This window comes from Setaria viridis, chromosome 2 (assembly GCF_005286985.2).
Source record: "Setaria viridis chromosome 2, Setaria_viridis_v4.0, whole genome shotgun sequence".
Taxonomy (NCBI): domain Eukaryota; kingdom Viridiplantae; phylum Streptophyta; class Magnoliopsida; order Poales; family Poaceae; genus Setaria; species Setaria viridis.
Genome location: NC_048264.2, coordinates 40276675 through 40294619, shown reverse-complemented (window position 1 = coordinate 40294619; position 17945 = coordinate 40276675). Strand labels below are relative to the sequence as shown.

General features: G+C 46.0%; 1 protein-coding gene across 1 annotated transcript; it reads right to left on the bottom strand.

The window, feature by feature from the left end:
- Positions 1–5467: 5467 nt before the first annotated feature.
- Positions 5468–12126, bottom strand: LOC117845918 (DNA repair protein RAD16). Its single transcript, XM_034726989.2, has 15 exons — positions 11975–12126; positions 10720–11879; positions 9225–9347; positions 9077–9150; positions 8806–8866; positions 8569–8715; positions 8394–8479; positions 7916–7985; positions 7598–7726; positions 7245–7472; positions 6571–6675; positions 6335–6487; positions 6155–6243; positions 5962–6042; positions 5468–5833 (listed from the first exon to the last, which is right to left on the bottom strand). The coding sequence occupies exons 1-15, from the start codon at positions 12003–12005 to the stop codon at positions 5761–5763; spliced, it is 2610 nt and encodes an 869-aa protein (XP_034582880.1). The 5' UTR covers positions 12006–12126; the 3' UTR covers positions 5468–5760.
- Between the last annotated feature and the right edge of the window lie 5819 nt (positions 12127–17945).

Sequence of the window (17945 nt, the reverse complement as noted above, 5' to 3'; positions counted from 1 at the left end):
TCGCCCCCATGCGCTGCAATAAAATTCCAACAAAAGGTATTAAAAACGTGGCGGGCTCTAATAATTGTTCTAGTGGTTGTTCCAAATATTAATTTTTTACTAGTTTTTCAGTAGAAAAATACGTATATAATAAAACTGTAAAGAAACCATAAAAGCAGGTCATCTATGCTTTTCATACATAGGTACACAAAAATTATTGAAAAAAAATCTTATGTAGAACAAACCACCATTACCAACTATGTTTTTTTTATATAGAAAGGTAATATCGTTTTTTATATAGAAAAGCAAGATATTACCGCATTTCTAGCGTGTCTTGTTCATGAGCACATCGAGCGTAGCTCCAAGTAGCATGCCTTACCAACAATGGTTGCTAGTGCTCCTAGGGTGGTAGTGGCCCTTAGAACTGTAGGTTGGGCAAGTCGGAAACAAGACCTGCGTCTGAATCATGTAAGAAAGTGCAATAATCATACACGATAATTTGTGGCAGTGATGGCAATGTGAGGCTATGGTTAAGAAAGATAGATGAGATGATGGTTAACAAGATTTGGGAAAAAAGGTGAAAGCGAGAGAGATAAGTGATGTGAAGTGTGGCATTAGGGGTGGACCCATATTGTTAGGGAATGCATGCACTCCAATATAACGTGCCTCCATTTGCAAAATATGCATAGAAAAATTTAACTTTAAGCCGGTAGGAGGAGTTATAACTCAAAACTTATGATCCAAATCAAGACCTATGTACTTCCTCCGTCCAAATTATAGGTTGTTTTGGCTTGTTTAGATTCATAAGTTTTCTTATGCATTTAGATATACCCTATGTCTAGATGCATAATAATATCTATGCATCTAGAAAAATCAAACGACCTATAATTTGGAACGGAGGGAGTACAAAAATGTACCTAATCGATCCAGAGGGAAAAATTGATGCAATAATATATATAATTGTTGCAGCATGGTAGGACTGGTGGTTGTGATAAACTTAACTATGATCCCTAGCTTAGAGTGATGCATTCCTCTTTAGCTACCCTTCTCATTTTTTTTGCTCTAGCAGGTGAGCTACATAACTCTTTTCCCCATCTCGTGACATGCATGAAAGGCTTTGGTTGGTGGTGTACAAAGAATGGCAAGTGCTTTTCAAAAAAAAAAGAATGGCAAGTGGGCAGCACCTCTCAGACCAATTATTATTAGGAATTCAGATGGTTGGAGCTTGGAATTGACTTGATAGTGTGGTTTTTGCAATCCATTTCTAAGTAATGTCAGTGGGCCAAGAAGGGCCTATTATCCAAATACTCCTACTATAGATTTTGGAACAAATATTCTTCTCTTTACAATAAACGGGAAATACCACCATAGATAAAAATCCCAGATGCTCCTGCAACCCGTACACAGGACGACGAGGTCGAGTTATTCTTGAACAAGGCCTTGTTTAGTTGGCAAAATTGGAAGGTGCCAAATTACTGTTACAGCACTGTAGCACACTGTAGCGTTTCGTTTGTATTTGTGAATTATTGTCCAAACATTGACTAATTAGGCTCAAAAGATTCGTCTCGCAAAGTACAACAAAACTGTGCAATTAGTTTTTAATTTCATCTACATTTAGTACTCCATGCATGTACCGCAAGTTTGATGTGATGGGGAATCTTCTTTTTGCATAGTGTCAAAGTTGGGAGTTGGGGGTGAAGTAAACAAGGGGTACATGCATGGAGTACTAAATGTAGATGAAATTAAAAACTAATTGCACAGTTTTGTTGTACTTTGCGAGACGAATCTTTTGAGCCTAATTAGTCAATGTTTGGACAATAATTCACAAATACAAACGAAACGCTACAGTGTGCTACAGTGCCAACACAGTAATTTTGCATCTCCCAATTTGGCCAACTAAACAAGGCCATAAGCTGGCATCTTACCTGTTTCTGAAATCAGACGTGCACAGCACAAGTATTTGACCCCCAGCAAGCAATTATCACCGTGGAAGCGCAGTGACTGGCTGCAGCTTGCCTGCAAAATGACTGGTCTGGCCTATTCCCCTCCTCTTCCATCACTAACTGAAACTGACAGCAGGCTGATTGCTGCTGCTCTGCACAAAAATGGATGGAGTAATCGCGTAATCCTACCAGTACCACCACCAGTGCTGCTGCATGAGCATTGCGCAAGATCTACGCAGTGACCGTGACATCATCATGTGAGGTAAAAACACTGCGATCCTGATTGACCATTCACCGCGCGTGCAAACTGCAAAGTCCAAACTCCAAAGGGCATGTCCTCTCGCTTGGCATGATTCAGCCATGGCCATTGGGTGGGGAGGTCCCTGTCAGGGGCGTGTCAGCGGTGGGGCCCACGCGCCACCTGTCAGGATGGATGGCCATTGGGTGGTGGGGGTGTGCCCGGGTTTGCTGCTACTGTCGCAACAGGCCACGGCCACGGGCGCACGATTCACAGATCCAAATCATCAGCGTGGATCTTGGGGTTTGTTCGTGCTATTTAGGATCTACTTCTAGGTTCGAACCGGATTTCAAAGTTTCCGGATTTCCTAAAAATAACTGTTAGAAAAACCTTGTTAAAGTTTTTCCTTAGCTAGGAAATTTTGAGCTCCTAGCTCTTACTCCCTCCGTCCCAAATTATTAATCATTTTTTATTTTTCCAGATTTCTAAATTTTACTATGCAATTATGTCTAGATGTATAGTATAGATATGAACATAAAGAAGTCCAAACGGGAGGGAGTATGTAACTAAGGAACCGATAGTGAAAGATACGTAAGAGAATTCGACAATTCCAGAGGTCTATACGATGCAATTTTGAACTTTCTAGCGTGGTCATAGCATCACACGAGGACCTTCTAGATGATGAAAAGTCAAAGATGGCGTCCATTTCTTTATGGATATATGGAAAGATTTCTTTAGAAAGATATCAAAATGGTTAGTATTCAAATACAAGTCAGCATGGGAAGTGAAGATGGATGTGAGCACTGGAGTTTCACCTCCTCAACAAAATGCTTCTTTAGGGAAGAATTGTAAAGATCAATGATTCGTTGACTAAAATAAAATGCCGGAGATGTCGTACAAATAACGAACGTGGAAAAACTCCTTCCACCGCTACGGCTATCACCATGGGCAAACACTGCACATCCTTTTCGCATTGCATTGCCCGGGAACTGTACTGGCACTACAATAATGCACTCTACTAGCGCACTACTACGATGTCGACCGATCCGGGTTTTGACTAGGCTGCTAGGCTGTGTGTTTGCTGCCTTTCCGGCCTCCGATCCCTTTCCGAATCCGGAAGGCAGATAAAGAGAAAAGGTCGAAGAGATCGGTCAGGGTCCTTTTCGGGAAAGGTTGGCGACGGATGGACGGACGGGACGCCGCTCCGGGCCGGACGGAACAATCACGACGCGGGAGCCCGGAGCTGGCTGGCCGAAACTGCTTGACAGGAAAAGGACGGCGCCCACTGATGCCACTTCAATCGCCGGCGGATCATCGAGGAGAGGGAGAGAGACTGTCACTGGTGGCAGACGAGACGACACGACACACAAGTTGTTTTGGGGATACGTAGGAGGAAGGGTTGGGTCGGTAGAAAACCACCGCGTACCTAGCGTGCATGCATCGTGCAGCTCCATCGGCAGCTGATGGCAACGTACCTGCCAACCAAGCACTCATCGTCTCGGTGCTCTCCAGGCATAGCGTGGTGAAATGATTTGTGTAGCGAAACTTGGGACGGGCGATTCTTGCGTGTGGAATCGAAGGGCTGACGTGGCGTACCGGGTGGGGATGCGCTTGGGATTAGTGGATTTCTGATTTGATAGCGGATTCCGATGAGGCTAATCAGGAATGCCGAGAATCTGATCATAACAGTTAGCAACGAATCCGGTGAATTCGTATGCCGATCGACCCAGAGCCGAATCCATGCAAGGAGTCGGAGTCCCGATAGCAATTAGCAACGCTGAGACCCCCCCGGAGTAGTGGCTGGTGAGCGCGACGGGCATGTGCACGGCCTCGGGAGACCGCGGCACCGGGCCGGGGGGCGCCCCCACACCACACCGCGCGGCGTCTCGTAAACAAATCCTAGTCACGCGACGACGCGACGTCTCCGCTTCCCTAGCCACACACAGGCCAGCCGGCCGATCGCTTCCACCGCACGCAAGCGGCGGTTAATTAGGCCGATCGCTTCACTGCAGTGGCTTGGCGCCACGCGACTCGCCGATAATTGATGGGCCCGTCCGTGCGTGGAGTTTAATTTGGTTTGATGTACTAGTATAACCCACCACCGTGGATGTAATGATGCAGACGCATCTTGTTTGGCTAGAGGAATCGGCGTTTATGTCGTGAGATAAAAGGTGGACTCCTCCTGCGTCTCTCTCCGTACGTGGCAAGTGGCATCGGCCCTAGCAGGAGGGTACCTGCTGCGTTGCGTCGTCGGAAATGGCACGACAAGTAGCTCGTCCTGCCGTCCACGTGAGATGCTCTTCTGCTTGCCGTCTGCAGTCTGCTCCAGTGCCGCTGAAGAGTCAAGGCAAACGAAGGCGCCACTAGTCACTCACTGGTCACTACGGACGACGCCCTGCGCACGAGTCCAAGGAAAAGAGAGGGGGTCTGCGTCTGTCCGACGAACAGTACGCGGTACGCCGGCCGGCCAGGCTTTGTCACTGTCGCTTTGCCTGCGCGCGCTCCGCGGTAGTACGATGTTCGATGCAAAAACGGCCAACACAACACGCGACGCCGCTGTTTGGACTTTGGGACCTTGACTTGAGGAACGAGGAGGGAACCCATCTCACGGTACTGTCGCTGCCTGCCGCAGACCAACTGCTGTGTGTCGGCAGACGGTCAGCCTGGATGGAACGCGCCTAGCTGCCACCCTTCGTGGCTGGTGATTTCATTTCGTTCGTCCATGTCACCGCCCTAGTTGCAGACAAGACTACAAGAGCCAGGCACCGGTCCCCGCTATCAGATTCGGATAGGCTGCCAATCTAAAATCTACCAGCAAGTACAGCCCCAGCCGCCAGGCTTCTCTTGGCCAATCACTCACCGCTGATTGTTGCCGTGCCCCTCGATCGGGGCAGTCAGATCGCCCGACCAGGCGCAACCATCAGAGTGCTGCTAGGCCACCTCACCTATACACATGGGCAAATCCATAGCTCTACCGTCACAGGAGAACAGGCAAACGATTCGGTGATCAATCGCTACCCCCGTGCCCCGCCCTGTGCCCTGTGAGTGTGTGTCATGTGAAGGCAACGGCAGCACCAGGTCTGGTTTGTGCCTTCAGGCGACGGTCCACCCGGCGTCCCAGCCCACTGCCGCCTGCCACAAATCACCTGCGACCTGCCGGCTGATGCGACGCGGACCCGCCTGCGCGCGGCCGGGATCGATCGCATCGCCGGACAGGACCCCGGTCCTCCCGCGGATGCTCCGCGCACACGGGACGCACATGCGGCATCACACGTCACACGACACGTCGACACTGCACACAGGCCAATAACGCCATCTTCTAGTCTTCTTCCCCAGAATGGTAAAAGGGGCTACCCTCCAGGCGTTCCACTTGTACGCGCAATGATCAGGGATACTACTACTACCACCGCCTACGGTCCAGGGTACTCTGTCATGGTGAAGGCTCGCTACCATCGTTACACTGCAGTTTGCGATCCAAAAGCTACGCTACCAGTCGATCTACGCCCGACGCCGCCCTGCCGTTTGATGGTGTGAGGTCAGCGTTCCGACATGCCGGCGCTCCTAGGACACGCTACGCTACTCATGCATGCCCGGCAGCAGTTAGATCTGGAACAAAAACTTGAGGTCGGCCTCCGTCAGCTTCGACATGGCATCCGGCGAGTCGCCCACGGTGCTGCAGCACAGAGCAAACACGACAGCATCAGCATTAGCAGGCAGGCTGCATCCCGCTTCCACAGAACGGTACTAACGCCAAAATGTTGGTATCCGATACTGGATGAGAAATAGAGCTTTAGTTATTACCCTTCAAACACTAGCTGCTTCTTCTCCTGCAGCTGCAGTATGCGCTCTTCGACCGTGTCCTTGATCACGAACCTCGTGCTCCTGCCGTACCACAACCACAAGGTAGTTAGAAAAGGAGGGATGGATATCGTCCAGGGAAAACATGCACAACGATTTGAATCGGTACTGCAAGATAAGGCAAGTCATACTGAACTTGATTGGCTTGAACTGTCCGATTCGGTGGATGCGATCCTGGGCTTGGCTCTCGACCGCTGGATTCCACCAAGGGTCCATCAGGAAAACCTACCATCCAGCATGGTATAAGTCCACTATCAGAAACAAAAAAAAAAGTAGGCAAAAAGTACTAGGGGAAAAAAGGGTTGACTAAGCTCACATGAGATGCAACAGTGAGATTCAGAGCAACTCCTCCAGCTTTCAGGCTCATCAGGAAGATCCTGCAGTCTGGGTCATTGGTGAAGGTGTCTATGGCTCTTCCCTTCTCAGTAATGTTCATGGCCCCATTCAGCTGGACACACTTGATGCCGGACTGCCAAATCATCTTTTATTATTCTCGACTGTCGATGGACAAGATCGCAAGGGTTAAGACTGGTACAGATTATCAATACTTACCTTCTCCAAGGAGAATTGAATAAGATCCAAGAATGATGTGAACTGGCTGAATACAATCCCTTTGGCAGAGCCGTCATGCTCAATCATGTTTCGTACCTCCTCTCTCTGCATAATTGGGAGAAAAGGTCAGTGATAAGAAATTTTATGGTAACAGAAGCAGTAATAAGTAGCTATGCCCAAGATTGGTGTAAAACTCATAAGTTGATACACTACAGTGCTTTATGATGAGCCATGAGGTAAGAAACAGCCACAGTAGCTCTTGTGGTTTTTTGGTAGTAGATCTAAGGGAGACTAAGCCTCTAAGTTCCATGATATTAGGCCAAAATGTGCTGTATAGACTTCCAGATCCATAGTGAGTTCGAGGTTGTATGCTCCAATAAGCTCTAAACTCCAAAGAAACATAAATATACAACCTGTTTGTGGGACTAATCACTCCATTGATATACTGTCATAAATGTGCGGAACCATGTCTACTTGTGAGTCCCCATGTGGATACTCAATCCAAATTTAGTGAAAGTTTATGTTCGCAAGGTTCTTATACAGGCAAATAGCTTCAGCTTTCACTATGCGTAAATATTGTTTTGTTCTCTTCATCATGTCATATAAAAAAACATGGCATCATAACACAATAAAAGTAGAAAGAACAAAATACACTAGCAAGTTGTCTGACTTACCAATGCATCAATTTTTGTACTAGTCTTAAAATCCGCAAGGCTTGCTAGTCTGCTCAGTATTCCTGAGCGTTTGCGGCCCTTGACCCTGGGAGTTACTTTTTCAACTGAACTTTTTGTTGTTAAGTCAACAGTAAGAGGTACTGAACAGGATGGACATGAAACATTCCCCAAAGTTGCAGAGTAGTCTATCAAACAAGTCTTGCAGAATGCATGATCACAAGAGGTAACCTTGACAGAAAAAAAAAAGTCAATGTGTGAAAGACTGAAAGTCAGCTTGTGATAAGGGGAAAACAAGAATGAATATCATATAAGCTTTACTAACTATTCTCATTTTTTAGGGGCAATCTACTAACCACAACATCTTCAGCCATATTATGACATATACCACATTGGCTTTCCATGGATTCATTTCCTTCGTTTTTCAATCCTTCACGAGGCTCTGCTGTCTTGGAATATGCTACAAGGTAGGGATGATCAACAGCCTACAATTTTGTCAGGACACGCAACATGTTACTTTCCAAAAGAAACATAATTAAAGGTGCAATCCTATATGGATAAGACAAATGAATGCCTCTGTTGCCCCCATCTACATGAATGAGGCATCTGGACATGGGATTTTGAGCCTAAGGAGATTTGCCTATCCACAAGGAAATGGTATACATACAACTCACCTGTCTCAACCTTGTGAGAAGATCAAAGATATGAGCATAGTTGTTCATCAGTGTTCCAGCAGCTACATATCTACAGAAAAAAGTGCAAAGGTAAAAACCTAAATTTTGTATGGAAAAGCAAGTGGAGGAAAAGATCACTTGCATTAGCAACATAACAAATGCCATCCAGTGAACGTCACAAAAAAGAAATTCATGCTCAAAACTGACAAGACTAAAAGAGTCCATGCTTCTGCTAGGACATAACCATAAACCTGGTGGCATTGGCATGAATTAAGGAAAAGGGGGTAAGAGGTCCACTGGGACACTAGTTCTTTGCAATGATGGCACACTGGTTCCAACTGTTAGAAGCTAGAAAAGTGGGTTCATTGCTCAGAGCAAATTGGCTGTCAAATTTTTGAAGGACCATCTCCAGTATAACCATAGAAATCTGCTGGCTACTCTGTAACTCTGTAAGCACAAGTAGGAAACGACAACTTACGAATCAAACTGTGTGACACTTTGAGTATACAAAGCTTCATAGAATTCCATTTCGTTTTTATCAAAAGAGTCCCTCCTCAATGTCACCTAGCACGTAAAAATCAACTTCTTATAAAGGGAAAACAAATGAGAGAAAAAGGGTATTACAATGAAGGTGTGAGCAATTGTGCACTCACAATTTTTGGCGGGAGAGCAAGATCTGCAGCTCGGCCTTTTTTGGTGCGCCTTAACACTATGCCTTTCAGAACTTTCTCCTTCAGAAGAATCATTGCTCTTTTGCCTTCATCACTTACTGAACCAAACTGTATTGGCCTCGCTATGTACTATTGAATATTGGCTTTCTGTCAGCATCTGACATGACAAACAAATGCACGTGCAAAACAAAGGTGACATAACTGGACCCTGTACCTCACCTTATTCCACCAGCAAAAGTGCCTAACAGATGAGTGACCACAGTCGCACAGTTTCTTCATGCTGCAGGAGAATGTAGATATGCCGGTCAGGTCCTCAATCCAAAGGAACAAATGAAGAAACGAAGGGAACAGTGAAAGCTCATAGCCTAAGCAATATAACTGCAAGGAAATCATGTTTTTAAGCTGAAAAGTATCTTATCTTTTCAAAGGTTGCTGGTTACCTTAACTGGAAAGAGATTCGAGAACAGTAGTAAGGCTTTGAAAATCTTACCTGGTATCTAGTATCTCACAGTTACAGTCCTTGCAGAAATAGTTTGAATAGGGAAAGATTTGCAAGAAGCGAATCTGCAAAAGCAGCATGTAAGAACAAATAATCTAGAAGGTGTTATATTTTGTTTGTTCAGATATTTATTACAGACAAGCGAGTAAAGTTCTCCAACACGGTTCTGCAAAGGTGTCCCACTCAGAGCCCACTTGTATTCTGACTCTAACGCAAAAATAGCCCTTGCAGTATTGCACCGTCTATCTTTTATGAAGTGAGCCTGAACATACGAAAAAGAAAGAAAGAGCAATTCATTAACAGAAGGGTTAGGATCATAAAATGTTCAATTGTTAAGTAAAATACAGAATATCGATATACACATTCAAGTTAAACATCAGTATATCATGCACTGATTGAGTTATCACAATGTGTTTCCCAAATATAAATATTGGTCTTAGTTATTTAAACTTCCTCAAATGATATCCATACTATTAAAAAAATTGAGTAAATAACTCTCCACTTGGAGCATATCCACTTCCACTCGATAGAACCTATCATGTCTGGTAACTACTACTTAACCAAGAACACTGAGTAAATGAACTAATAGCTTATCCTAAACTCCATATATTAAAAAACGGAGGGAGTATACCATAGCAGGCATAATGCTCGAAAACAGAAAATGAATGGTTATACCTGACACCAGGCTACGGATAACATCTTTTGGATGGTTAGATCTGACACCATGCTATTTGCACGCATATCAGTATTGAGAAACGTTGGCATATTCAATAACATCATAAAGCAACGATGCCACAAAACATGGGAGACCAATACAGAGGTACACAATCTATATGTTTTGCATAACTGCCTGCTCAATTTTCTTAATCTGCGCTATCTGAATGGTGCAGCAAACATTGATAAACACACATATGTAAGCAGAAACTACAGTATGCCAATGTGATGCAGTTGCAGTTGGTACACTAAAATGTAATGAGCCAAACAACCTTTTGCAATTTTTTGAATCTAATTAGTAATCAAACTGAAATGTTTGGATTATTGGATACGTCAATTTCAAGCAAACAATGTAAGGAAACCAAACATACAAGACAATCATTGTTTACAATAGCAGGTAAAGAACACAAGTCATCATAATAATAGTCCAAAGCAGTGTTCTAAATATGGGTCCACCACTCAAAAAATATGGGCCAGCAATTGCCAGTTAGGAAGTGTGATCGAGTTGAATTACGTACGATGATCGCGCAAATACCAGTTAACAATTTCTCCAATATTGACCACAAACATACAATAACACCTCTGTGTACCACCTAAGTAGTAGATACTCTTAACCATACAAACAGTAGGTTGCAAATAGCTCGTGAATACTGTGGAGATGCATTTTCCACCCTGGTCTATATCATCAAATTTACATGGAGGTTACCATTTGAATTTTCCTCAGATTGGATAGTAGAAGTCACCTCCATTTTCTACAACTCAATAGATAGCTTGTACTGAATCAACTAATCAATTAGCTCTATTCGATCTAGTATCCTGTTTGCTTAATTGGTACCTTCATGAGTAGTTTTCTAATTGCAACTATAGATTATATATCACTCAAAAACATTAAAATGAAGCATGACGGGCACATAAATCACCTCATCCAAGATAATCCGCTCCCACCGCACGGAGTGCAGAGGTGACTGACCCCTTGACTGGCTGATGGGTTCATCAGCCAATTCATCAAAATCCTCATTCTCCTCATCACCGTCCTTCTTTTGACCCCTTCTCTTTCCCTTCCCCTTGCTGCTGCCCCACTTCTTGCTCTGCTGCTTTGCCTGCTTCTCCGTGCGCACGGCATCAGGTCCACAGAAATACTTCAAGTGCACCTTCAGCTTGTTGGGGTAAAACAATTTATCGCAGTACTGGCACCGGATCTTAGGGGGCATGATGTGCTTCCGGTAGTCCGCCTCGATGGTAGAGTAGGTGGTGACTACAAAGTCATAGCTGTTGAAATCGAAATTCTTCGTGCCACGCTTGGCACCGTGGTAGATTAGCACGCGCACGCTGCCACTGGCGGTGTGCCGCTCGATCTCCTCCGCCCACTGGATGACGGCGACCACCGGGCAGACGACCAACGTGCACCCAACCTGCCTCATTGGGCAGCCTGCCGAGGAGGAGGAGGAGGAGGAGGCCGCGAAGTGGTGGTGGCCCGGGGGCCGGAGGCGGCGCGCGGTGAGGACGAGCGAGATGGCCTGGATGGTCTTCCCCATCCCCATCTCGTCGGCGAGGATGCCGCCCCGCGAGACGGAGGCCTCCTGCGCCAGCGCCCACGCGAGCCACTCCTTCTGGAATCGCAGCAGCGGGAGCACCACCTCGGGGGCCGGGTCCGCGGTCGGCACGGCCGCCCCCGCCGCAGCGGCCCCGGCGTTCGGGGCCTCGGCGCCGCCGCCGGCCACCGGCCGCTCGTCGAGCCACCTGTCGTTGGCCGCCTCCCACACCTTCCACGGCAGGGGCGGCCCCCCGTCCTCGTCCCTCGCCTTCTTCCCCTTCCTCCTCCTCTTCCCGCCCCCCTTCCGCGCCCGATTCGGCATCGGCATCAGCATCAGCAGCTGCGGCGGCGCCGGCGGCGCCACCGCGGGGGCGGGGGCGGGCGGGGCGTCCTCATCGGGCGCGAACCCCTCCTCCTCCTCCTCCTCGTCCTCCGCCCCGTCCTCGGAGCCGGCGACGAAGTCGGAGTCGGAGGTGGTGTCGGAAAGGGACTCCTCCTCCTCATCCTCCTCCTCGTCGCGGCGGCGCCGCCGGCCGCTGCTGGATCCTGCGAAAGCAAAGGAGGAGACGGGGGGTTAGGGTTCCGGGGGATCAGGTGAGGTTTGGCTAGCGAGGGGGATTTGGGGTTGGGCGGGGACTCACCGGAGGAGGGGTTCCTGGCTCGGCGCGGCATGGTGGCGCGAAGGCGGCGGCGCTGGAGGAAAGGTGGGGTGGGTGGTTAGGACTCGTGGGGAATGGAGGGGGTTTTCGTGGGCGGATTGGGGATTGTCAGATTAGGTTTTTGGGGGAGGAGAATTGGCGGGAACTTGCAGGGGAAGGAGCTGACCCGGTCAGCGGGGAAGTGTGCTCCGGAAGGAGCCGCCGCCCGCCGGTGTCTCAGGCAGGCAAGCGCTCGCCTACGCCTCGTGTACATGGAAAGTTGGAAACACCTCTAAATTAGATAATTCTCTAAATTATGTTATTGTTAATATAAAAAATACTTACCTGAGGTGTATAACATGATGCGCCTCAACATATAGATCATGTATATTTGTATGGAAGGTGTGAAGAAAACACCCATTTTTATATTAAATATATAGCTGAAACTAAGGGTTCAAGTAAACATATGTTGAACATAAATGGAGGTACCGTGGAAAGTGAAAGAAATTTGTGAATGTGGATGAAAAAGTGTACAGTGTAATTGGTAACTAAAGTTATCACAGTCGGATAAAGATAAGTATCTGTCTGTGTATAAGTATTGTGCCAAAACATTTAATAGTTGAGAGAGAGTGCAAGGTAAATAATTTTATTTATGAGCCCTGACTTTTTTTTGTAAAGTTTGTAATACTTATGCCTCTGAAAATTATTGACCCAAGGTGTACTAGTGCTTATATAAAATATTTAACTTATCTACAGGAAATCAGATCAGGATCATTTCCGTTTGAACAAAGCATGGCACCAAGAAGAGAATTTCAACGAAAAATATGAGTGGTGGCCAGTACTATATCAGTATATTGGAGTACTATACTACCTTAACATTTAACTATAACTCCCAACGTTACAAATTGTAGGTCGTTTTAGCTTTTTTAGTTTATAAATATTATTATGCATTTAGATATAGCGTATATCTAGATGTATAATAATATCTATGAATCTAGAAAAGTCAAAACGACCTACGCGAACTGAATAATCACATTTTAGTAAACCGTTGCAACAGTTAATGCCAGCTTCGGCTCCACCCCTGCTTTTGTCTAATATGTTCGTATCAAGGAGGTACCCCCTCACTGCAAGGACTATCACATCAGATACCACATATCAAGAAGGATATTACTCTTCTTTTGTTTTTAATTTGATTTCTTCTTCTTCTCACATGAGCCTTGGGTGGATACACCCTCGTAACTTTAAGTACATGTCCCCTCAGATGTTTAGATACTAATTAGAAGTATTAAATATAGTTAATTGTAAAATTAATTGCACTCCGTCTAATTCGCGAGATGAATCTATTAAGCCTAATTAGTCCATGATTTGACAATGTGGTGCTACAGTAACTATTGCTAATGATGGATTAATTAGGCTTAATAGATTCATCTCGCGAATTAGTATAGGGGTTCTGCAATTAGTTTTATAATTAGCTCATGTTTAGTCCTCCTAATTGGCGTCCGAACATCCGATATGACCCTCCTAAAGTTTAGCACCTCGTATCAAACACCCTCTTATTCAATTGTCCATGTTAAACAAAATATAAATTTGTAGTAACTTAAGCGGTCAAATTAAACGTCTGCTAGACACTGGCTCAACATCCTCACAAAAGAGAGAAGTTAAGAAATTGTATACAAGGATATCAGATAGAAAAGGGGGAACACAATCACAGAATCTTCATAGAAAACATTTATGCTTGATGTCGTATCAACACAACCTGGCACCAATATGCAATATGAGAATTTCAACGAGAAATGTATGTAGTTGGCGACAACTGTATTGTAGTACTACTCTAATTTTATATTTAACTATATGCAAATTAAATCCGAACCAGATGATCACTTTTCTTTGGTAAAGACTTTCCTACGGCACAGCTTCACACCTTCGTAATTTCTACTTGTATAAAACGAGGCAGCCCTCGCCTCTCGACGACACCGCAAAAGCAATTAGCTCAGACATCCACCCATCAAGATCGAGCACCGGCATTACCTCTGTACTGACATACCATTGCAGCTAGTTTCTGATGGCTGCCATGGCCAGGAACTCCGTCGTCCTGCTCCTTGTTCTGGCCGGCGTCGTCGTGCAGCTGTGCTGTGTGCTCCCTCACTCCTCCGGTGGCAGCCGCCGGTAGAAAGCTGGCCGAGCAGCTAGTGGACTCAGGCAGCGTCAGGGAAGCTCAGGGCCCGGTGCACCAAAACGACGGCACTGCCGTCACCCAGGCCGCCAAAGTTGTCACGGACTCTGCCGGGGAGATCAACCCAGGCTTGGCTGGTACCTTGACCGGCCCCAAAGGGAAGGTCTCAACAGCCCCCGGTGCCGCTGCATCCACCACACGCAATTGATTGTTCTGTCGTGCGAGCATGCACACTCGCGGTATAAGTTTGTTGCATTGGAGATGTGCAATGTATAAGGTAGCCAACTAGCCATACAAGTTTCATGTTTGTAAGTATATATCCATGCATGCTTTCAATTTCTCATGCATTTTTGCCAAGGTGTTTTGTTGTTAAGTAACATGTGTTTTGGGCAGGTGCCGGAAGATGGAACTGAAAGCGAAATGGGACGTGCGTGTATGAACCTGATCTGCCCATGGAATTTATTTGCTGCTGTTTCTTTAGCCACGCACAAGTTGTGGCGCTGATTAACAGCCCAAAGTGTTTTCGTTCTTATCCACCCGTGTCACAGAATTATCATTCATTACCTCAGACAAAAACACAAAACATAACTGTAGCGAGAGATAATAGAAAAAAGATGAAGACACGAACTGCAACAAGTCAACCATGCCCACTGCAAGGAGCACAGGTCTTCAGGATTGTTTCCCGCCTTGGCAGATAAGTGAGACCATGAAACAAATGCTCGGTATGTGCAACTTGCCGTATATTCTCCACTTGGCGACTACTTCCATATAAGACCGTTGGGTCCCCCTAGGCATGCAGAGATGCACATCCTGTAGGTGGATCCAGTAACACCGCGGGCTTAATGCAAATTTATCCTTCCTATACAAGTTGTATGGTTAAACTAGATGAAATTTTAAAGGAGATTAAGCAGTGGAATTAAATAGTTGGGGGGTGTAAAATGAATAACACCGGCTCAAGATGTCCATGCTCCATAGAAAAGAAAAGCTGTATACAGATAGGGATATATTTACGGGCAAAAGACCTGGAGATCATGTCCATAAGAAAAACATTTAATTGATCCACAAGAAATACAGAAGATCAAATCCCTTTCATCAGGAAAACCTGACAGTCTGGCACCAAGATGGGAATTTCAACGAAAAATGTGAGTTGGTGGCCACTACTATGTTGTGATACACTACTGTCTAATTTAACATTATTTAACAATATGCTAGTGCAATCCGGATGATTACTTTTATAGTTTATTAAAGACTTGCAACAGTTAGACGCCAGCTTGTATCGAGGAGGCAACCCTCAAAACGCACTGCAAGAATCATCACCTCAAACACCACGTATCAGAAATGATATTACTCCTTTTGTTTCTTCTCGTTGACTTCGTTCACACTCCGCGACCTTCCACGGCCCACCAGTGACGAGCCGTCGTATCGCTGCGAAGCGCGGAGTCGCGGACAGGGGATCTCGTCGACGGCCGCCTCCCGTCCTTGAACGGCTCCTCCGCTGAGTTTTGATTTGGTTTTTTTTCTCAAATTTGGTGTATCCTGATTCCAATTCCTGCCATTGTGTCTCTGTTCTTTAGTATGGGAGGAGGCCAGGAGGTCTGTAACTCTTCTGTATCTAACGCACCGCTTACCTATTATTCTTTGCAAAAAGAAACTTTGCTACTGCATCGCATATTCGCATGTGGCGGGAGAGATCGATATTTTGGGGTGGATGGATGGAGAAGAAGCGAGGATCAGGATACCCTTGTATTTAGATGGTGGATCCAAACACCTCCAACTAAAATTTAGCCGACTAAAAAATATTAAATTTTAGCTAGCTAAATTTTAGATGGGTCGATCCAAATAGGACCTAAATTATATTCAATCTTAGCTTCTAGGTTTAACCAAACAAAATGCGTAGGAGATTAAGCGGTCAAATTAAACAGTTGGCGCGTAATAAAATGCAAAAACAATGGCTGCTCGCACGAAAGAGAAATATGATACTAGGACATTATTATTAGATAAAGGTGGAACACAATTTCGTTCATTAAAAAAATACTTATAATATAATATATATGATTGATACATAAGGATTAACAAAACCTGTTACCAAGAAATGTGAGAAATTGAGAACCCATCGAAAAATGTGAGTTGGATGGCCACTACTACATTAATTGTATCACTACTCTAATTTAACAATAGCCCATGCGAACCAGATGGCCACTTTTATTGAAGCCTTCCAACTGCTAAACGCCAGCTTCAGCTTGACCCCCTGCGCCTCTCTGCACTTCTATAAAAGGAGGCAGCCCTCAGCTCGACGACACTGCAAAACAGCGAAGCAACCAACTCAAACATCCACACATCACACATATATTGCAGTTAGTTTCTGATGGCTGCCATGGCCCGGAACTCCGTCGTCCTGCTCCTTGTTCTGGCCGGCGTCGTCGTGCAGCTGTGCTCCCTCACTCCTCCGGTGGCAGCCGCCGGTAGAAAGCTGGCCGAACAGCAAGTGGACTCAGGCAGCGTCAGGGAAGCTCAGGTCCTGGATGCCGGTAGTGCCGTCAACAGGGAAGCTCAGGGCCTGGTGCGCATAATTGCCGGCGGCTTCCAGGACCTCAACGACCCAGGCTTGGCTGGTACCTTGACCGGCCCCAAAGGGAAGGTCTCAACAGCCCCCGGTGCCGCTGCATCCACCACACGCAATTGATTGTTGTATCAGTGTATTTTTTTTTCGTGCGAGGTCAATTTCAAGTTACACACACTCATGGTATAAGTTTGTCGGAAATGTGCAATGTGTAAGGAGCCATTGTTTGTCCTATGGTAAGCTACCAATGTATGGAGTTTGAATAAAATAAAGGCTGTCTATCTGGCCTAGCGTGTTGTTTGGTTGTAATCCTGTTCTTGGTTTGAGGACAGCAACTTATACAAGTTTCATGTTTGTTCATACCCGTGCTCTCAATTTCTCATGCAATATTTGTGCCAAGATGTTTTGTTGTCGTGTAACGCGTTTTGGGTCAGGTGCTGGAAGATGGGACGGAAAGCGAAATGGGGCGTACGTGTATGAACCTACCCATGGGATTTATTTGCTGCTGTTTCTTTCGCCACGCACAAGTTGTGGTGCCCAAAGTGTTTTCATTCTTATCCACCCGCGTTACAGAATTATCATCCATTGCTGCAAGTGAAGCATGGATTGACATAGTTGGGGCATGAATAATGGTAAAACATGCTTTTCATATAAAAAGGGAGATTGAATACAAATACATCCAAAAAAGAGAGAGGGAAACACCTGCCGGGCATGTTCATAGAAATGCACATACGTGCTTGATTCCCTGATAGTTGTCAGGTCTTTAATTTCTTGAAAAAAAGAAAACAATAACCCAGTCCACAAGAAAACCAGCTGATCATTCCCTTTCGGCAAACTGTGATGAGAATATCAACGGAACATGTGTGTTGTTGGCAACAGCTACATGGTTGCTACTCTAATTTAACAATAATACAACCATGCGATCCGGATGATCACTTTTATTAAAGCCTTTGTGACAGGTAACACCCACAGCTTCTTCTAAGGCGCTGCAAGAAGAACCATCAGCTCATACACCCACGCATCTGACGGCTGCCATTGGCCAGGAACACCGTCGCCCTGCTCCTTGTTCTGGCCGGCGTCGTCGTCGTGCAGTTGTGCTCCCTCCCGCCTCCTGTGGGAGCAGCCGGTGGAGCGCTGGCCGAGCAGCACGCAAGCAGGTCCAGGCAGCGGCGGGGGAGCTGACCTTGTGCGCCATGAAGCGGTCGCCGCCGGCAGCCAGGTCGCCCGAGGTGTCGGGAGCA

Excerpts from the sequence above, each read along its gene's own strand:
- LOC117845918 (XM_034726989.2), bottom strand. The coding sequence starts at position 12,005 with ATGCCGCGCCGAGCCAGGAACCCCTCCTCCG. Across the intron at positions 9,151-9,224 it reads TTGGAGAACTTTACTCGCTT|ATTCGCTTCTTGCAAATCTT; the intron begins GTCTGTAATAAA and ends CTGCTTTTGCAG. Across the intron at positions 8,480-8,568 it reads TTGCTCTCCCGCCAAAAATT|GTGACATTGAGGAGGGACTC; the intron begins GTGAGTGCACAA and ends TTTACGTGCTAG.